Below are 22844 nucleotides of genomic sequence, written 5' to 3'. Positions count from 1 at the left end.
ATTATTGTCTGAGTTGTCAACTCTCTTAAGACAATCTTTTTTTTTTTTTTTTTTGGTGGGTAAGTTGGGATCGAACACATGCCCTCAGTGTGAAACAATGGTCGAGGACTTGTAACCCATGTAGTCAACCTCTTAAAGGATATCAGATTTCTCTACATCATTGGGATATATCACATCATGCAAAACATGTGCTAATCCATCAGACATGTTGACCTTTACCATAGTAACTCACATGATATCACAAGTAGACTCACTATACCTATCACTCTTTCTTAGAATGCATCAAAGTATTCTCACACGTATGAATATAACATACTGGATCTAATATTCACTCGTCATGAACGGAAGTGCTAATACATGTGGAGACTGTGAAAATATCTCCAACTATCCAGTTATTACCACCGTACTTCTAACATTATTGTCTGATTTGTCAACTCTCTTAAGACAATCCTTTTTTTCTTTTTTTTGGTGGGTAAGTTGGGATCGAACACCTTACCTCAGGGTGAAACAACAAAGTCCTAACCAGCTGAGCTAGATGCTCAACCCCCTTTTAAGACAATCCTGTCTGATGTGACCATAACCCTTGCAACAATAATACTTCTTAGATGCATATCATTTTGGTAAAAAAGAACCACTCCTTTTTTTCATGCTCAAGAGATGAAACTCAGGAAATGTTATGTTTTCTCTCCATTCATTTTGTATGTATTATGGACACTTGTTATTTGGGGTTTTTTTTTCCCAAACTTAAAACTCCTCCCTCTTCTTATGGTTTCTCTTTCTCCAAAAACCCAACTCAATCCTAGTTGAACTATGAAACTAGAAAGAGAGAAACCCACTAGACTTGGGAAACAAGAAACACATTCCAAACAATGCACTCTACAAATTAGGAAATATATACATTCAAAATCCCATGAAATATATGGTATAATAGAAAAAAAGAACGACAAATACTTCTTAGATGCATGTCATATTGCTACGTACATTCTCAGCTAGAATTCCATATCAAAACATTTTTTGGCAGGGAACCATCTAAGATGAGGTTTGCTACATAAATGGTTTCGATCAATCATGGCCGCACCCATATATACGGTAAGAACTAAGAAGTAGGCATCAATACTATGAATCCGAGCTGCTCCGTTGGATCATTACCCCAAAAAGATTAGTCTGTCTTAGATAATCACGGGTACAACTCAGGTCGACTTTTGGGAATTTGGTTGAGCTTTTTCCATAAAATCAGATCGGGTTTTGGTTGATTCTAATTCTTTTTTTTTTTAGCAAAAGCTCAGCCCGACCTTACCCAAATTGCATCCCTATATATAATCTGAGGAATGCTAAACTGAAGGGCGCCCTTCAAAAACCAGCCACAATGGCACCTATTAAATCCAGGTCATCAAAATGCATTTATAATTGTTGGGAAAGTTGCCTTGTTTTCCACCATAGGTAGTGGGAGGCGAAGTAGAAACTTTTTTTTTTAGGTTTTTTAGAAAACCTACTCTTTAAGGACCCAAGTGTGGCGGCAAGAGGAGGTTGGGCTTGAGAGAGAGAGAGAGAGAGAGAGAGAGAGAGAGAGATTCTTCACGGGGTTTTCCTCTTGAGGTTTTCACGGGTCACTCTCCGGTATGGTCTTGGTTGAGAGGGCAAGGAAAGGGTTGCGGGTTTTCGGTTTTGTGTTAATTCCTTGTAATCCTCGTAATTTTGCTTTCTCACAGCCTTGTTTGGATTACAAGAAATCTTGGAAAAGTTTGGAAAAGAAAAATATTGTTAAAATTTCCTATTTGTTTGACACACTAAAAATGATAACTTGAACCAACCCTACCCAACTTAACAGTGGGACGTTTAATTTGTTATAATATTCATCCAACTTAACCACAATCATATCATTTACCTCTAAATCGTTGAGAGAAAATATTTTCTTGATAAACAATTTCCATTAGAAATATTTTTCTTGGAATCCAAACAGGAACATAGTGAATATCGTGCTCTCATCCATGGACTTAGGCATCTTGGCAGAACTAGGTAAAATCTCGGTGTACATCTTATGGTTTGCTTCTTGTTTTTACTTTTCCGTTTATTTGTGCACAATCAGATCAAATTTAGCCGGCAGATTTTCTCAACAATAATATATAGTACTAAAAATTAAATGTAATATCGGAATAATTAATGCACTTTGATGACATGGATCTAATGGGCCGGGGTGCCTCAATGATCCTAAGGATGAGTTCTTTCTCCTCCAAGCCATTGTTCCTTCTCTTTCGCTTTAGGCGCCGTGCGAGAAACAACCTCTTCTTTCATTTTGGTTTATTCACCGGTATAAAACTTAGCACTTGTTTTCTTATTGACTACGGGGCGGCGAAATTTGTGAGCTTATGGCTGGGCACAAAAGCCAGCAATTGGTTGCTTGATTTCGTCTTGTCCGTTCAATTTTGCATTCATCATATAATTTTTTTTTGACTTTTTTTTATTTCTTTTATGGTCTTCTCTATGTGGACCCATTTTGATATAGTGTTTATCTTCCAGGGAAATGATATATTTGCCCCCTTTTCTTCCCTCGGCCACTAGAAGGCCCCCCTTCTAGTGTAAAAAGAGGATTCATAAAATACTCTAAAGCGGGTGGCCAGGGGAAGAAAAGGGGGCGAATATATCACTTCTCTATCCTCCCTCTTTCAAGGGTGGGTCATAGTTTTCAATATGTTATTATCACAACAGCAGCATAAACATCAAAATCATGGAATATTCGGAGCATCCTTTTTGTTATAAATAAATGATTCATTGACTCTTACCCATTGATACCAAATGTGTTACGTAATCCAAATGGCTCATTAAACATATTGAACATGTAAAAGATTTTATAGTCCAAACGACCATATCTACAATTCCAACAACTCCTTGTGTGGTTAGAATAATATGGAGATGCCCTAATTTTATGATTAGTGTGAAAAATAAAAATAAAAAGAAGAGTGCTAGTATGACTTGCGCGAGTTATAATGCACCCTCTAATTGTTGATTTGGCGAGTCACCATGGAGAGTGACCAAACTGTAAAACTATTGGGCTTGATCCCATAATGTAACCATAGCAAACGGAGGTTTATTTTATCCTTGAATGGGTTTGTTATCCTCGGTTTGTGTCCAGAATAGCTCCAAAGAGTGGAGTTAAGGAGAGTGCCCTTAATTATCTAATGATCAGCCTATAAATGAATGTTGAGCAATAAGGTCACACTCAATGAATAGAATTTCGACTAATTGGTTAGTCAAGACTGTTTAATCATGCCAAATTCTGGTCTATGGAGTTAAATTAGAGCTGGTAAAGTCCTTTTAAGTTTGAGCAAATAATCTTGACTTGAGATTAGACTATGGTAAAACAGTAATTATTTTTCAATGAAAAGTTGTTTTATGTTTTATATTTCTAGGTAGACTATTCTAGGTGACTAAAATATGTAAAATGAATATTTCTTAACACTAATGTCATTTTTTTTCTACCTGATCGTCGTTGATGGGATTGATCAATGTGATATCTTTCTATAAGGTATCTTATTTAGGGCAGTGATAAATCGACTCCCCAAATTGATAAATTGACTCCCCATGTGTCTTTCTCTCTCCTCTGGGTTTGAGAGAGAAAGAGGAGAGAGATAGACACATGGGGAGTCGATTTATCAATTTGGGGAGTCGATTTATCACTCCCCCTTATTTATTTATTTAAAAAATGAAAAGTAATGAACGATTAAATTACTCCGTTAAATGTTTTTATATTTAAATACTTAGATTTATCAACACCAGTAGGGCCCCATTTTGTCAAAAAATGCATCAACTGGCTCAAATGAAGTTTTTTATTTTATTTTTTAATTACCAAGGATGGGCTCTACTAGTGTTGACTAGCTAGCACAGAACAAAATTTAAATTATTTTAAAAAGAAGATAATATATTAAATTTTGGTGGTTGATTAATGAAAATAATCATGTCAGAAATTGTATCTAGACTAATGTATACAAAGTTTTTCTAATGCTAGATTTGTTAGATGTGGCCTTAGCCTAAATAATTTCAAATTTGAAAATTACATAGAGAGGAGTCATGTTTCAAATCACTATCAAACTTGACATGGCATGGGGTCCACCCAGCCTTCAAAAATGCCAAAAAAAGGTTGGGAAAGATACACTTAGACCCCCTGTGGTTTTTGACAAATTCAACTTAACCCCTAATGTTTAAAAAGTTACAAGTAGACCCCTGTGGTTTCAATTTGTGTAAGGTAGACCCTCTCAGTTGATGGTTCGTCCACAGATTGAAGGGTTAGGATGATCCTATGGAGCTTATTTTTTGGGCACACTCTATCTATGTCAGGGCCCATCAAATGAACGCTTTGGATCATCCAAACAATGCAGGCCCACTGTGTTTTTGGTAGTGTCTGGATTCGGGAATGGGGTTTGGAGGGGTGTATGGGGTCTTCATTAGCATTGATAGTGTTTCAAAAGAGGGGGCCTACCTTGTACAAATTGAAACCACAGGGGTCTACTTGTAACTTTTTAAACATTAGGGGTAAAGTTGAATGTGTCAGAAACCACAGGGGGTCAAAGTGTATTTTTCCCAAAAAGGGGCATAGCTTACCTTGTGTATTCAGGTCGCTGCTCTTCTTTTGGGATGGAATTGCCTTTGTGGGGCATACGAGCATTTTAAGTTTGAATATGACAAACAGAAGGGGTGGAACAACTAGAAAGTGGGAATGGAAATATTATATAAGCAGGTGTAAACGGATCGAATTCGAAGCGGATATGACTATATCCGAATTCGATTACAGTATTCACTATCCGAATTCGGATTCGGATTCGAATTCGACGGATATTTAATATCTATTACCGAATTCGTATCCGACGGATATTGTTCGAATTCGGATATTATCCGTATCCGTTTATCCGATAAATTCGAACATTTTATTGCAGCACTTTATCTTCTTCTCCTTACTTCTCGAATGAATTTTCCAAACCCTAAAACCAGACATCTACCTTCTCTTCACAAAATTAACTCTCAAACCCTAAAATATATGAGATCCTCTTCTTCATTTTAAAACAAAGGCAGAGAGAGAGAGAGAGAGAGAGAGAGAGAGAGAGAGTTGGTAGTGGTCTCTGGTTTTTTTTTTTTGTATATGATAGAATGGGTTTGGGCTATTTTGAACAGGGGAAGTTGGAGTGCTGATGGTGGAAGATGAAGAGAAATGGGGATGGACATAGGGATTGGGATAGAGATGGAGGTGACTGTCGGTGATGGAGGTGGAGAGGGGTGGCGATGAATTTTGGTGGGGTTGGAGGCACCAAGGAATGCCGAAGATGATGCCTCAGTCTCCTCCTCTCTCCTGTCTTCACTTTGCAAACCTTTGAAGTTCCCTCTTTTAATTGCATTTGAGGTTTTTATATAACCCTAAGTTGAAAAATTAATCTGAGCCGTCCATTTACCATCAATGACCTAGATGGCCTTTTTGCTTTAGAGTTCTCTAGAAGCTATGCCATCTTCTTTCAATCACCATCATCCATTTGTCTCTTTCATCCTGCAGCCCACATTTGTTGCTTCATGAAGAAGCCATGTTAAACTCCAAGAATGCCCATAAAATGAGAGATTACTTCATTTCCTACCCAAAACACTTTTTGTTTTTGTTTTTTTCCTAAAAAGAAAATTCACTTTTCTTTTAGAAATAAAAGATAGTGTGTCATTACTAAAAATAAATATTAATGATATTATTAATAATAAATAAAAAGGATTTACTTCTCGAATTGGGATGTTAAACGGATCAGATATACCATTTACCAGATTCGCATCGCTAAGAGCCGGATATCTCATAAACGGATTCGGATAATATCCGCTTGAAACGGATTCGGATAATATTCACTTTAAACGGATTCGGATGCGGACGGTAATCGAATTTTTGAATATCCATTTACACAAGCACTCCCTTTTTTTACAACATTGAAACTCTTCCCTTTATTTGCACTTTTGTATCGGTTGTAATTCCCAAAAAGGGAAATGATATATTTGCCCCTTTTTCTTCCCCGGGCCACACCCTTGTACTGTAAAAGAGAAGTCATTAATATGCTAACCGGGCCAGAGAAGAAAATGGGGCAAATGTATCACGAGTAATCATAAATACACTAGAGAGAGCTGGCCCAGGGAAGAAAAGGGGGTGAAGAATATATTACAAGTAGTCAAAAATACACTAGAGGGGGTTGGCCCAAGTAAGAAAAGTGGTTGAATATATCACTTCCCCTCTCAAAAATTGTATTAAATATAGTGAGGAGTGCCATTATCAAAACAAAGTGCAAATAAATATAGTGAGGAGTGCAATTATCCAAACAAAGTGCATATATCCTCTCTCTCTATATGTGTGTGTGTGTCTGTGTGTGGGGTTAGCTCCATTATAGAAAGAGATGAAAATTAGTGTTTGAGATTAAGGCCCCTTTGGAAACCACTAAAAATCATTTGACATATTGGCCACTTAGTAAAACCTAGAAAGGGGAAGATGGAAATTCTAGGGCTTGTTAGACATGGGTATTAGAGATTTAAGATTCTAATTCTAGGGTTTGATATTTGCACTCTCTTGCTTGCCATAAAAGTCTAACATCCCTTACCTGGTGTATTCATTGTGGCTGCTCCTTTGGAGTGGAACTGACATGAGAAACTAGGAAGGTCAAGGCAACCAACCGGTCCAACTCACTTCCAAGTATTGTCAATTCCAACTTCCCTTCTTATTCATGAATGAACAATAAAAAAAATTCTATGAAATTATGAAAGCAGAAAAGATTCTTCCAAAGATTATTCTACTTAAAGTCAAAATTCTTGGGCCCTGTTCATTTTGGAACTTCAGAATTGATTCAGTCCAAAACTAATTATTGGACTCAAAATTGTGCTTAATTTTGATTCCAATATTCTGTTTAGACTCAAAATTCAAAGCGAATACGGCCTCAATAACACGGCAATACATTTATACAAAACTTCTATCCTGAAAAATACGTGATAGAGCTTCGCCAATCAAAGATGAGAACTGAAAACAATCTCATCCTCTAGTCTCCTACGTCACACAAGTATTCTTTTAATATTTGAACCACACGGTTATGGAAACAATTGGATTTCTTAATTTCTTTAGAGAGAAGACTCATCTTTACTCCCTTATTTTAATAATGACACTCCTCCATCAACTTCACAACTTGTGTGTGCACGCTTATATATAGAAATGATTATCACTATTAGAATAAGGGAGATGGGGCATTCATCATTTCTCTTAATTCTATCCTCTTCCCACTTTTATTTTATATACATTTTCAATTATTATTCCATATTAATCAGATAGTGTTTAGAACATTAATTGTATCACATGAAACATGAAAAGGATGTGACATAAGATCATGGGAAACACTTCCCTTAGGCCATGCTTGGATTGCAAGAATTTTCTGAAAAAGTTTGGAAAAGAAATTTTCATTCCAAAATTTCATGATTTTTCCATTGCTCGAACCACTTTAATTCGAGTTTTATTTACAGGGACCTTTAATTTATAATGTTATCCCTAAAATTTATCATTTGCTTCGAAAATGTGGAAGCAAAAAAATTCCTAGAAAAATTTCTTCTCCAAGAAATGTTTTTCTTATAATCCAAACAAGGCCTTATATATAAATCATATTGGGTTCTAAGCACTACACTCGATCCAATAAGAAATTTATCAAAATATATGCAACCCATGTTGGGATTTCGGCATTATTCAATGTGCGGCCCGGATCTTGTATAATGAGTAGATTAGAAAAATAGAATATAAAAAAGAAGTGTCTATTAAGTTAGAGATTAGATCATTTCCAAATAATTAAAACCCTAATCCCATCTAATTAATTGCAGTCAACCTAGCTAAAGACCTATTACTTGTGTAATCTACTAGAAGTAGAGTGTCTAATCTAGAAGTAGAAGTAAATATTTGAACTTCAAGATAGTGGCGGCCCCCATTTAACCCACCTTTTCTTTCTAAGGAAGTGATGTATCCGCCCCTTTTTTTGCCAGGACAGTCTCCTCTTGTGTATTTATGACTTCTATTTTCCGGTGTACAAGCTATAACAGTATAACACGATATGTAATTCTTGCTTAAGAATTCATGGTGGGATCCATTTCTGTCTAACTTGCAAGTAATGTATAAATCAAGAATCGGAATCAGCTTCCCATTCCGATTCATAATCAATTACCTCATAAATGGAATCTGAATACCACCACTAGAATCGATTAGAAAAAATATCTAATACCACCACGCGCGAATTTCATTCTACATGTTTTGGAATCCTATTAGGTGGAATCAAAATAGGATTTCAATTCCAAAACATGTAGAAAATACATTGTGCTATTCCGGTGATTGATACTGGCACCCCTCTGATATGGAATACTGCAGAAATCCGTATTAGATGGGGTCCGATATAGCCATAAATCAGGACCTTCACCGTACCTGCTCGATATGTAAGGTTGCAACTCAGGTCGGGCGGGTGGGGTTTGCGAGAACCCTACCCTACCCGAGAAACTATCTTGGTTTGGGTCGGGTTAGTTCTTTTAAAAATAGAAGCCCCGTGATTCCTAAACCTGACCCTATTCAAGATAGTTTCTCAGGTTGGGTCAGGTGGGACCAGGGTTTTCAGTTTTCTACATTCTCGATACATGCAATATAATGTATGTTCCAATAGTGGAATTCAAGGTGTATGATCTATTCCAATCCAACGGTTGAACTTATATATTCAGTCATAGATGCGTGGTATGTAAACGCCCGATGTGCGCATTAAAATGATGTTTAATCTTGGGTGTTAAATCCATTTGCATTAAGAATAGGTAGGACCCAGAAATTATTGTTGTTGCATGGACTAATAATGGTTAATTTAGATGATTGCCTTTCATTGAAGTGAAAGGCACAAAAACTGGAATTGCAACTCGGGTCAGGCAGGTTCGGTTTTCCATAACCCTAAGTCCTAACTATCGGGTCAGGTTGGGTAGGGTCGGTTTATTATTTAAAAAACCTGAGACTCCTATCTGAAATATATACACTGAATTTCAGTGTATTTGTGATTTTTTTTTTTTTTTTCCATTTTCTTCCTATTGTGAGTTGGAATACATGAGTAGTTCCGAAGTTAAAAACGAAGGGTGTAACAGACGTGGAAATGATATTTCCACCCCATTTCCCACCATTCTCAACCATCTTCTTTGTCTTTCCTACAATTCTACAAATGACCGAACTTCCACCACTTTCTCCCTTCGTCATTGGTCTCTTTATTTATTTTCAGGAAAAGTGGGGGGGTGGAAATATCATTTCTTAGTAAATAAGAAATAAATTAAAGACGGGGAAAGAGTCAATGAAAGCAATAAAAACACAACTCCATGTCTCCATAGCAAAAGAGATTAAAAAAAGAAAAGAAAAACTTAAATTTCTCTCTCATGAGTCAGCAATGGCAAAGGGTTTCTGTCTTTTAATGCTCGAAGACACGTTTGAGAAAGCTTTGTTTATGATCAGAAACCCTTCAAATTCTCCCACAAACTGACATTGCAAATATCAGCTTTCTGTTATTAGGTTTTCATCTTTTCACAATTTCAAATTCCCCAAAATTTTAGGGTTTAGTGTTTAAAGAAGCTCTAGAAACATCTTAAAGCTAGGGTTTTTAAGGTTTTTATGATTCTGTGGTTTGAAATTGACTGTTTGTCAGCTGACCCAACAGTGAGTTAAAAACCCTAATCGGTTCTTTTTTTTTTTTGGTTTCAGTAGGATTTTCTCATTTGATTAGTGAGAGATTTTTCTTTTCTTTCTTTTCTTTCTTTTTTAAAATTTTTTGGGTTGAGGTGATTCAGCTAAAAGCTGAAAATCTGCTGTTTTTTGGATGATTTTGGGGGGGAATATGAAAATTTAGGGATTTTGATGAGGTTTGCTAAAGGAGAGGTAATGAAATTTTGTGGTTTTGAGGGTTTATGAGCTTAGATTGAGAGGGTATAGGTTGAGTGAAATTGGGGCGGTTTGATGGCATCAGCACAAATCAATGAAGAGAGTGATAAAGGAGGGATGTGGGTTTTGGATCAGAAGCTTGATCAGCCCATGGAAGAGGAGGCTGGGAGGCTTAAGAACATGTATAGAGAAAAGGTGAGAGTTAATTAATTATATACATTTTTTGGCGTTTAATTAAATCAACATGTTTCAATTGAATACTATTTGATTCTGTGATTAATTGAGCAAACATTGTGCTTATTTGTACTGTCTTGGACTGTTAATTGGTGACTAGTACCTTAAATTTGCCAGTTATTTCTTTGCTTATAAGTTGTTTAGACAGTTGGCAGAGGGCTGTAAAGAGATCTTGACTTCCATCCTCTTCCTAAGGCCCTGTTCGTTTAAGATTATGGCAACCGATTGTGAGGGCCAATTCGATTAATGGACTCAAATTTAAACATAATTTTACGTCCAATAATCGGTATGACACTTGCAATAGGTTTCCATAATCTTAAACGAACAGTTGCAGAACCGATTAATGGACTCAAATTTAAACATAATTTTAAATCCAATAATCGGTTTGGCACTCACAATAGTTTGCCATAATCTTAAACGAACAGGGCCTAAGGGACTGTTCGTTTAAGATTATGGCAACTGATTGTGAGTGCTAAACCTATTATTGGACTCAAATTTAGACGTAATTTTGAACGCAATAATTGGTTTGACATTCACAATCGGTTGTCATAATCTTAAATGAACAGGGTCTAAATCCTTTCCGGATAGTTCTATGATTATTCTCATTAAATGGTTTCGTTTATCTTAAGTCTTTAGTAGCATAAAAGGACATTTATGCTGGTTTTGTTTTCTCAGTTACAATTCAATTGGAGGTTGACAATATAGTTTTTTTTTAGGTTAACTATCGGTGCTTATCAAGGCTTTGAACTGTGCTTGAATCTTTTGAAAATTTCCCTTTTTCTCTTTGGGATGGACCATACCCATACTGGAGCAAATTTAGGAGTATGGATTGCATTTGGATTTGGGTTTTGAGCTGCTGAAACTATTTTGCGGGTAATGCGTTGATTGAAATTCATTTCTTTACTGATCCATTTGTTGTTCTTGCAGAAGTTCTCATCATTATTACTTTTGCGCCTTGCATTCCAGAGTCTTGGAGTAGTCTACGGAGACTTGGGGACGTCTCCTTTATATGTTTTCTACAATACGTTTCCTCGAGGAACAATAGATGATCCGGAGGATTTGATTGGAGCTCTTTCATTAATCATATACTCTCTAACTCTTATTCCGCTCCTCAAATATGTCTTTGTGGTCTGTCGGGCAAATGACAATGGCCAAGGTAAGTGGAGGTCAATTTGAATCTATTTCATTGTGATATTTATTTTTCTTTTGTTGTTTTTCTTGTCTAGGGTCTGCATGGATGGATTATGAAATCTCTTGTTCACATGTCAGACTTCAGATATCCTCAAAATTGTTGAGACACACATTTATTCCCTTCACAAAAAAATAAAGGAAAAGGAAAACGAAAAAGAAATTTAGTTATAATCAAAGTGAACTGTGGCTAGTTTGTATGAACTCAAACATAGGGATTATAATGCCACCAGTTTTTTCCATTTTGCTTCATATGTATGAGCAGATGTCTGGTGTTCAGTATACTAGGCCTCACTTGGCATTTAGTAATAGGCTAATGTCATGATTAAGCATGCTCATTAATATTTGTCTCTGACTATATCTATAAAAGCATAAGGTGTTGTTGTGGGCTAATCCCAGCTTACCTACCAACAATAGCATAAGGTACATTGGAGTTAGATTTGCGTCATTTAGATAGCTGTTTAAAAGCTTCCCAAGTCAATCATCGACGCACCCCAGTCAACTTGCTTTTACCTTGTCCAAGTTCTTGTCTGAGCCCGATTTAATGAAAAATTGACAGCATCAGTCATTGACCCACAGGAGTTGACTCCTTTTTACCTTAGCTGAATTCTCGTCGAAGTCCAAGTTTTTAAACACTGATTTGGATTAACACCCTTTATGCCATAGAGTATTCATTATTAGGCATTTCTTTTAGCCATCAGCTCATGGCCAGATCGATCAAACAAAAATAACCTTTGCCCAAGGGCAATTGGTTGTTTTCTGGCATGACAGTTATGTATTTGATGCATAGCATTTCTAGATTTGATGTGACATGCGAGCCATGCGGTCTCATGAGGCTTCCAGGCTTTACAATGTTCCTGTTTTGCTCAATTGGAGGACCTTGATCTATTGCACTAGGTTATTGTTACTGCAGTTATTGGTACACAATCTATCTTATGTGATCCTAATGAACCTTAAAAACAAACTAATGCCTGTTTAGAAAAAAAATCCCATTACCAGGTTTGGGAGCACGCCTCTGTTTGATCGAGATTTAGGGATGAGTTGATTTTAGGATTTTCTCTTGAGTCTAGTCAATAGATATTTATTTACTTTTATCATTTTGCCCCACCTAGCAAGAGGGAAAACACAATCCAAACACACTTAGATGTCAACCTTTTGTACTCATCAATGGTAGAAATCATATATTTTATTTCCTCAAACTTTTATATACTATGTTTAAATGCACGCCTTGTTTATCCAGTATGATCAATGAATAAGATGCTATATTTCACCCTAAATGTTTGTTTACTCCTCATCCTAGTGATGTTTGGAGCTGATTATAATTCATCGGCGACTTGGTGCCATAATGCTTTATTTAATTGATTCTTAGGCATTGTATAGTTTGAACTTGCCTTGTTTTGTACTAGTGATGTCACAATATCTTAGATTTCATTATCCAATGCTTGTTGAAAGTATAATATTTTCCTTCTAGTCTGCTCCTTATGTGCAATAGGCATGGAAGTCTCCTCACATGCTTATTTATTTGTTTTGCAGGTGGAACATTTGCTCTTTATTCATTACTTTGTCGGCATGCAAAAATAAAAATTATCCCCAACCAGCACCGGACAGATGAAGAGCTGACGACATACAGCCGTCACACATTTGACGAGAATTCTGTTGCTGCAAAAACCAAGAGATGGTTGGAGGCACAACCATATAGGAGGAATGCACTTCTTATTCTTGTCCTTGTTGGCACTTGCATGGTTATTGGGGATGGGATTCTTACCCCAGCCATATCAGGTCCAGTTCCCTTCACGATTTTTCTTTTCCATTAGAGTTGCTTTTAATGCGGTATATTTCTCATCATGTGTTTTTTTGGTTGCATCCAAGCCATCCCTTATTATGTTCAATCACATCTTTCACTAATTGTGGAAATTCATTTTTGGTTGAGGCAAGCCTCCATGGCATATGATTTCGTTGTTTTGATCTGTCATACCCTACATGGCCACCCATCACCTTTATCGCACCCACTTGGCTTTTTTTTAAACTTCCTATGATGTATTGGTACAGTTATACTACAAATTCTCGGTACAATGGGGTTCCTGATTGTTTTTTTTTCTTTTTTATTTTCCAATTTTGAATATCTTACTGGAGATAAATTTCGAAACCTATGGTTTCTTTTACATAGCCAAAATTTTTTAGTTTCTGTTCGAATGAATATGCTTTTTTATCTATTTATTTTGTGATTTCAATAAATAGGTGGGATTTTTTTTCTCTTTTTTAGATGCTTTCCTGAATGTTGTGATGTTATTTATGAATCAAATCCAAGAACAACCCAGCTCTAGCCATTACATTTTCTCTCGCTCTTGTTATGATGTGGCACTGCGGTAATGTTGTGTAGCAGTGCAATATTCATGTTAATTGTTCTACTGGTTATGTCTTCTCAAAATTGGTTCACCTTAGATATACTCTTTCCTGAAAAAGAGTTCGTAATGGAAACAGTAACACCTGGGTTTTGGACGATATAAGGTAAATCCATGTATTACTCATAAGTAGACATGCAATTAGTAAAAGGAGCTTGCTTTCGAAACAACATGGTGGGTCCCTATTATGGAATTGCTTCCTGTTAAAGGATGCTGATGAAAAAACACATGCAGATAGATGGCGTCCTTTGTGCTGGCCTTTTCTGTGTTCTATACTCTCCTTTTGTTATGGTTTTGTTGCTAATCCGTCAATTCAGTACATGAATCTGTCCCTAAATATCATTACTGATTAATTCGTGGAAAATTTGGCTATCAAAGTTACTTGAACTTTCTATGTTGCTGTTTTCTGAGAATCTGTTCCCTTTTCTTTTCTTTTTTTCATTTTTTACTTTTTCCCTGAGTATCTTAAAGTGTTGAGAGCCCTTCAGAAAAAAACTTTTAGGGTTGCACCCGTTATCATCAGTATTTCCTAAGTAGCATGAGCTATTTTCAACAGGGTCGTTACTCAACTTCCCTGAAGAGGGCTTTCTAGTCTGCCATTCTATCTGAAAATAGTTTTATTTGCAGTCTAGAAGCTTTTTAATTAGCCAGTGTACTTGTCCCTCTCAAATTCTATGTGGGCAGGAAGTGGAATTACAGTAAAACATGCTGACTTATGTAACTGTTTTCACATTAAGTTTAATATAAAGTAACTAGAAATAGTGCCAATAAACCAACTTCCATTCTGTCTCCTCGATATTGCATCTTCTATACCTTGTCTACTAATATTCCCTGCAAGCATCAGTGTGGTCTTTGCCAATTATGGTCTTAGAATATAGAATGTAAAATGTGGAAAGCACTCTCCCTGGATGTTCTAGATGTCAACTAATTTCTGAGATTTAATATTAGCTTGATGGAATGAGACGCATGTAACACACAGTAGATGAAAGCAATCACAGATTTGATAATTAGAAACAGTAGAAGATCGGTTGAATTAATCAGATTTGATAATTTTGGAATACTATAATCCAAATCATCTTTAATAGTAAAATTTCTTCCAGAAGATATTTGATGCAGGACAATACTTAATCTAGGAAAAATCCTACACTCCTAATGGGATAATGGTTTTAGGAAAGGCTTAGGGTTAACTTGGAAGACTCAACTTCTAAAGGGACTAACCTAGAGATGATTTAACGAAGGTTTAATTAATTGGCAGCAGCAATATCGAGGCTTAGAATGCATTCAATAATTAGAAGAAACATAATTAGCATGAAATAAACCTTATACAAATCAACCAATAGGTAAAGCTCTCTCAGGTGAATTGTTAATGACAAAATTAGGCTTATATTATGTTTTACACCTGCAGCCAATTAAAATAACTAAAAGCTAATGTAGGTACCAATGAAAGAGATGTAACACAAGCATGAAAACAATAATATCCAATGAAGAAAAACAAAAAAAAAATGTCCAGTAGCAGTGCAAGGCTCAAAACGGTCCACTTTTGGGCTGTAGGGGTATTTTGGTAATTTGACAGATCTGGGATTTTGGTTTAATAATGCTGTCCAAATTTTAGGTTAAGGTTTAGAAGGTAAAAGAAAGGTTAATCTAGGGTTTAGGCTCTGATTTGATAGTAGGTTTAGGCTATGGATCTCTTAAAAGGGTTTCTGGGCTTAAAAAGCGTGTGAATTTTCAATTGGCTGCAAAAAGGGGTTTAAAGCTATGGATCTTGGATGATTTGGCCGGTTTTTGTATTCTAGGGTTCAAGAATACAAAAAAATTGAAGAACTAATGACTTACTTATTTATAGCTGATTTGAGATGAGAATAGAAGTGAGAAGATGAGAGGGGATTGAGAAGAATGGCTCCAAGCCACTAAGAAGAGAGAAGAGAAGAAGTTCCAAGCTTCAATAGCTTCTTTTGCAAAACGTTAATTCCTTATTTAATATTCAAAAGTCTTTTTCATTGCTTTCATAAGATGTATTTATAAGAAAAGAAACCCTAGAAGATAACTTAAAGTTAAAAACTAATCTCAACCATTCATCTAATTCAAAGTAAACTAAGTAAAGATAAAAACTTACCTAAAATAGTAATCCCCATTTCTTAAGAACACTCATAACTTGATCAAATTACATTCAAATCATTTGATCTTGGGCCCATTAGATAGGTAATTGAAAAACCTTTCTAATAATATTAAAAACATGCCAAACAGATGAGATTTGATGCCTAAAAAGTAGGCTACAAATAAAATGACGAAAATAGAAAGTAAATAAAAAAAAAAAAAGACGACAATGTCTGTGACCCATGCTAAAGTCCCCGCCATCAGTCTCATCCACGTCTACGCTTGTAAACCTTGAATCCACGCCCATTGTTGATGCCCCCATCAACATTGCAGTATTTGCAATGAAAAGCAGATTGTAGTATATGGAGTGCAACTTTAGTAATGTAAGGGGGCGGGGCAGGGCGGGGCCAGGATGTAGTAAATATGACTGGACAACAGGTACCTGAGAGGGATATCTTTCGCTATCTTGGTCCAATCCTACATAAGGAAGGAGAGATTGAAGAGGATGTTAACCACAAAATAAGTGTAGGTTGGTTGAAGTGGAAACATGCTTCAGAAGTTCTGTGCGTAAAGCACCTTCCAAGTTGAAGGGAAAGCTTTATAAGACAGCTGTGAGGCCAACCATACTGTACGGCTCAAAATGTTGGGCCACCAAGAAGCAACATGTGTCATAAGATTAGTGTAGAGGAGATGCAAATGCTTAGATGGATATGCGGCCACACAAGGTTAGATAGAATTAAAAATGAAGACATTGGTAAAAAGGTGGGGGTGACACCAATTGAGGAGAAGATGAGAGAGCACCGCTTAAGATGGTTTGGGCATATTCAATGTAGGCCTTTGGATGCTCTAGTGAGAAGAAGTGACTCGTGCCAAGTTGATGGAGTAAAAAGAGAAAGGGGCAGACCGAAAACAACTTGGGTAGAAACAGTGAGGAAAGACTTGATGGCTAGGAAAATAACAGAGAACATGACCTTGGATAGGAGAGAATGAGAGAAAATGATCCATGTAGACGAACCCAACTAGTGTCGGGATTAGACTAAGTCAATTTGAGCCGGCTAGATCCTTACACTTTCTTCATTAAAATTTTCTAGTGTCGGGATTCATTAGCCAACCCCAACTATTTTGGGACAAAGGCTTAGTTGAGTTGAGTTGAGTTGAGTTGAGTTGAGATTGGTTTCAAATTGCATGTTATGTCCATAAACCAATTCTCCTTGTCTGAGAATTTGATTGAAAGCAAATTTAGAATTCCCGATTTCAAGCTGTATGAACCTTTCAAATGTGTAATTCAGAACGCATAAAGTCAGGTTCTAAAATTCCAGAAGAGTATTTGTAATTCACCAACTGTTTGCTGCACCCTGAGGAAGCTCATGTTTATGGAAGTTGTCCATGTCCTACATAACTGTAAGCATTTGTGCGGATGTTGTCGTGACTATAAAAAAAACCTTAATTTATTATCTTTATCTGATTATTTTGTCTTTTAGAAATGCTATTCATATAATTCTAATATATGTCTATTCATTTTGATGCCCTTTCCTGTTTGGTATGAAGTATGAACTAATATTTATGCATGTTTATATCTTCCAATCTCAACAAAGCCTTTGTCCCAAACTAGTTGGGGTCGGCTAAATGAATCCTTTAGAAAAATTTCATGATGAATATGAAAGGAATCTATCCGTCTCTAATCCTGACTCTAGTTGGGTTCTTCTCTTAGAAGCACGAAGCGGGTGCGGGGGCGAGGAAGCGTGGGGTCTAGAAGAGTCTAAGTTTGGGAGCGCCGTGGGAGCGTGCATGTAATATTTTCTTTATATATCTTTCAAAATTCAAGTACATAAAAAAATAATAGTTTCTAACCATTTTTCATTTGTATCTTTCAAAATTTAAGTACATCTAAAAGCTAATTTCTAACCATCTTCACCATCTTCATTTGTGTGCACTCGTTCCTTGTGCCTTCTGAAGATGTACAAGCCTTTGTGCTTGCTCAAATGAAGTACTTTGAAGAGTTGGAGGAGTTTGATATAAGGAAGTTGGTGATGGTGGGACTTATAGAGTAATAGAAGCAGACTGGGAGCGTCATTAGAGTGGTTCCCGTCTCTCTGGGGTCGCGTTCCCTGGAAGCTCCTTCCTAAGGAGCGCCGAATCGAGGTTCCTAGGTGGGAGTGGCACCCCGAGAGGAGGTTCCTGCTTCTAAGGTTCTTCTACGTGGATCATTTTCTTCCATTCTATCCTATCCAAAGTCATGTTCTCTGTTATGTTCCTAGCTATCAAGTCTTTCCTCACTGTTTCTACCCAAGTTGTTTTCGGTCTGCCCCTACCTCTTTTTACTTCTAACCTTGTGTGGCCGCACATCCATCTAAGCATTCGCATCTCCGCTACACTCATCTTATGCACATGCTGCTTCTTGGTGGCCCAGCATTCTGAGCCATACAACACGGCTGACCTCACAGCCGTCTTATAGAACTTTCCCTTCAACTTGGTAGGGATTTTACGGTCGCACAGAACTCCTGAGGCAAGCTTCCACTTCAACCAACCTGCTCTTATTCTATGGTTAACATCCTCTTCAATCTCTTCTTCCGTATGTAGAATTGAGCCAAGGTAGCGAAAGATATCCCTCTTAGGTACCTCCTGTCCTGTCATATTTATTACATCCTCATCCCGCCTCCTTACATTACTAAAGTTGCATTTCATATATTCTGTCTTAGTGCTACTCAGTCTAAACCCTTTGGATTCCAAAGTAGTTCTCCATAACTCTAACTTAGCATTTACTCCTGCTTTGGTTTCGTCGATTAATACTATGTCATCTGCAAATAACATACACCACGGCACCTCATCATGGGTACCCTCTGTAAGCTCATCCATAACTAGCGTAAAAAGATAAGGGCTTAGAGCTGATCCTTGGTGCAGTCCTATTGTAATTGGAAACTCACTAGACTTGCCATCCGTGGTTCTGACACTAGTTACAGCTCCATCGTACATATCCTTAATCCCATCAACATATTTAGTAGACACTTTTTTCCTTTCAAGGACCCACCACATATCATACGCTTTCTCCAAATCAATGAAAACCATATGAAGGTCCTTTTTATTTTCTCTAAATCTCTCCATTAACCGCCTAATTAAGAAGATAGCTTCCATAGTCGATCGTCCGGGCATGAAGCCAAACTGATTCTCTGACACCTTAGTCTCTTTTCTTAGTCTATGCTCAATTACGCTCTCCCAAAGCTTCATGGTTTGACTCATTAGCTTGATTCCCCGGTAATTGGTACAACTCTTAATATCCCCTTTATTCTTATAAATAGGTACTAATGTACTCTTCCTCCACCCATCAGGCATCTTCTTAGTCTTCAAAATATTGTTAAATAATCTAGTTAACCAAACCAAACCCACTTCACGCAAGCATCTCCAAGTCTCAATAGGAATATCGTCAGGCCCCCTAGCCTTACCTAATTTCATATTTTTCATAGCTACTCTTACCTCTGATGTTCGGATTCTACGAACAAACCTCCGGTTTGTATCATCAAAAGCGTTATCAAGTTCTTCCAAATCCGCTACATGTTCTCCATTAAACAACTTATCGAAGTAACTTCTCCACCTCTCTTTAACCTTGTTTTCTTTTACTAACAATCTTTGATGTTTATATCTTCCAATGTTATTAATTAATTGTACGGACTGTTGACATGCCAGGATATCCAGGGACACGTTGTTTGATACCGTGGACAACTAAACCTGTCCAAAGTTACATTGGTTGGAATCACTATTCTACCATTTATTTTCTGTTGTATTGTTATTATGTCCTCTGTTCTATATTGATTGCATATATTAAAACTACTTTTTAAAACACTCACTGTCACTTTTATTGTTAGCCTTCTTTTGTCTTCATTGAAGTTTCATGTGTTTTTTGCTTACAGTCATTCAAAGTTCCTGAGCCAACTGTATTTTTCTGCAGTTCTTTCGGCTGCTGGAGGGATCAAGGTAGACCACCCCAAGATGAGCAATGGTACTAACCTATTTTGAAATTATACGTGCTCATATAGTCTTTAACTCTCTATGCACTTGTTGGTACTTAAAACGCTATTCACAAAAGAAGACGATTGAAAGAGTATGAGAGAGGGATAACCACCTCTCTTACCTATAACCCTACTAGTAATGAGGCAAAATTACAATGCTGTCCATCTTTAGTCAACTAATCATGGGCAAAAGAGGTAAACTTACATATAAGTATACAAGGAAAAAAGAGGTAAACTGCTCAACACTCCCCTTCACCTGCTAAGAACAATAGCATTGGTAAAATATCAGCTCAACACTCCATTCATAATTGATAGATCCTCACAAAGGTTTGCACTTGAAAATACGTCAGAGCAGTCTTATCGAATCCTTTCCCGCCTTTAGAAACATAAAACCTCTACTGATTTATTGTTCAATAGAACTGATGAGGAATGACATTGGTTATGTGTTGGATTATCATTCTTTGGCTGTATGGCCCTCCTTTTGAGATACCAAAGTTTGCCACGTCCTCCGACAAACATTTTATAGCATGTGACAACTGTAAATAATTTGGTCCGTTCAATTTAACTGGAATCATAGGCACAACATTTTTACAGCATGTGACAGCTGTAAATAATTTGGTCTGTTCAATTTAACTGGAACCATAGGCACGACCATACTTTCTAGGGATGTCACTTGATTGACAACCATCTTGGAACTCCCAGTGTTGGTAGAAATAACAAGACTGTTGGTCAAAATATATCTTTCACCGCAGCATCAATAAAGAAACAATATGTTTGAAACAATAACAATATTTAAAGATCCCTGTACACACCAAGCACCCAGAAAACCCACGATTGGACTATTTACACTGTAAACAATCCAAGAAATCTTCAAATCACATGCACTAAAACTTTATCTTCTGTAGATTCACACAAATGGATACTCCAATCCAAGGATCATTGCTGTTCGACAGAAATGAGCAGCATTGATTTAATTTCAAACATGTGAGTTACCAGGACAAAAAACCCCATTTTGAAAATCGCCCCCCTTTTGGGTTGGTATTTGGTGCCAAAGTTGTAGGGTTTTGTTATGCATGGAAAGATGAGTCCACGGTCAAAATTTCATAAAAAACAAACAACTTTTGGAAGGGTAAACGAAAAAACCCTACAAATATGCGTCAGGAGGAAAAAAATCAAACTAGAAACACACACCGATTTGATTTGCTCAACAAGATGTATGTTTCTTCTAAATTTTTTTTTCAACCCAATGGAGCAGCACCTTACATGGTGGTGTCGAACCACGGAAACGATCGAAACTAAAAAACCAAAGTCTTAATTGAGCAAGTCCGAACTTTGATGGAGAATATTTGAAGTCCCGCACACAGAGAGAGAGAGAGAGAGAGAGAGAGAGAGAGAGAGAGAGAGAGAGAGAGAGAGAGAGAGAGAGAGAGAGTATGGCGGCAACCCATTACCCTTTTCTTGTCAAGTCGAGAGGGGGGAACCCATTCTAACATAGATGGGCCCCGCCTACTTAACAATACATCACTTAAGTACTGGTAAAGGTAATTATAAGTTTAACCCACCACGCGCCCCCCCCCCCCCCCCCCCCCCACACACACACACAAATAACCCGCGCACCCATATATACATAGAAAATATTTTATACATATACACCCCTCTATTTCAACTGTCTATTTCGTTGGTGCTCATAGAGTACTGAAATTGAGGGACATCTCCAAGCCCTCAACGAAAAGCCTTGAGAAAGGTTGCATTGCATCATATATTCACACACTAGTGGTCACTTAATGCGGAATGTGCTTCTACATCTCTAACCGTGCTACATTATGTGGTGGTGATTCTTGGCCTCCATGAAATCTCTGCATTTGAGACAGTCCTATTTAAGTTGGTGTGTAGTACTGGTCCTTTTAGCCCATAAGGGTATGTTTGGATGTGCGGCATAGACTCGGAAAGTAGTGGAATAAGAAGTAAACATGGAGGAGATAAGCATTGGATTTGCCTGGAATTACGTCAGAGAATAGTGGTAAGTAGTGTTTGGTTGCACGGCATAGACTCGGAGAGTAGGGGAATAAGTAGGGGGCATCATTATATATATATATATATATATATATATATATATATATATATATATATATATATATATATATATATATAGAGAGAGAGAGAGAGAGAGAGAGAGAGAGAGAGAGAGAGAGAGAGAGAGAGAGAGAGAGAGAGAACGGTTCCTACACACTTGTGTAGATAAGTTATCTACACACTAGCTTAAAATACAGTGGGCGCCCACATTGTTTGGGTGATCCAAACCATTCATTTGAAAGGACCTCACGTAGATAGGGTGTCCACAAAAAATCAGATCCATAGGATCATCCCAACCCTACGATTTGTGGAGGTAAAATGGACGTGTATAAACCTTCACAAATTAGTCCATTTTTTGCCTCCATCGTTCGAATGGTTAGGATGATCCTATGGATCTGATTTTTTGTGGACACCCTATCTATGTGAGGGCCTTTCAAATGAATGGTTTGGATCACCCAAACAATGTGGGCCCCACTGTATTGTAAGCTAGTGTGTGGATAACTTATCTACACAAGTGTGTAGAAACCCCTCTCTCATATATATATAGGAAACTTAAGCTCACCAAACTTATGGTGAGCTAGCTTGCCCAATCACATGGGTCCCACATTTTGGGGAGTGATCCAAACCATTCATTTGCAAGGCCTTATCATAGATAGGGGGTGTACCAAAAATCAACTCCATAGGATCATCCTAACCCCTCCATTTGTGGAGGACAAAAATGGGGCAAATTTGTGTCTGTCCATTTTTGTCCTCCACAAATGGAGGGGTTAGGATGATCCTATGGAGCTGATTTTTGGTACACCCCCCATCTATGTAAGGGACTTTCAAATGAATGGTTTGGATCATCCTAACAAAGTGGGCCCCCATGTGATTGGGCAAGCTAGCTCACCATAAGTTTGGTGAGCTTAAGCTCACCAACAG

The 22844-nt window shown here is 37.2% G+C and overlaps 1 protein-coding gene across 2 annotated transcripts in view; it reads left to right on the top strand.

Moving 5' to 3' along the window:
- The first annotated feature begins 9344 nt into the window (after positions 1-9344).
- LOC143884652 (putative potassium transporter 11) overlaps positions 9345-22844 on the top strand; it is a 23284-nt gene continuing 9784 nt past the window's right edge. For both annotated transcript variants that reach the window (XM_077388330.1, XM_077388329.1), the window contains exons 1-4: positions 9345-10120; positions 11087-11315; positions 12881-13126; positions 19790-19840. In XM_077388330.1, the coding sequence (XP_077244445.1) occupies positions 10001-10120; positions 11087-11315; positions 12881-13126; positions 19790-19840 (646 nt within the window). In that variant the 5' untranslated portion in view covers positions 9345-10000. The remainder of the gene's footprint in view (positions 10121-11086; positions 11316-12880; positions 13127-19789; positions 19841-22844) is intronic.

This window comes from Tasmannia lanceolata, unplaced genomic scaffold (genome assembly GCF_043159265.1).
Source record: "Tasmannia lanceolata isolate RefF3 unplaced genomic scaffold, GAP_Taslan_0.1 ptg000008l, whole genome shotgun sequence".
Taxonomy (NCBI): domain Eukaryota; kingdom Viridiplantae; phylum Streptophyta; class Magnoliopsida; order Canellales; family Winteraceae; genus Tasmannia; species Tasmannia lanceolata.
The sequence above is the reverse complement of the archived record's forward strand: the minus strand, read 5'-3'. Positions and strand labels throughout refer to the sequence as shown.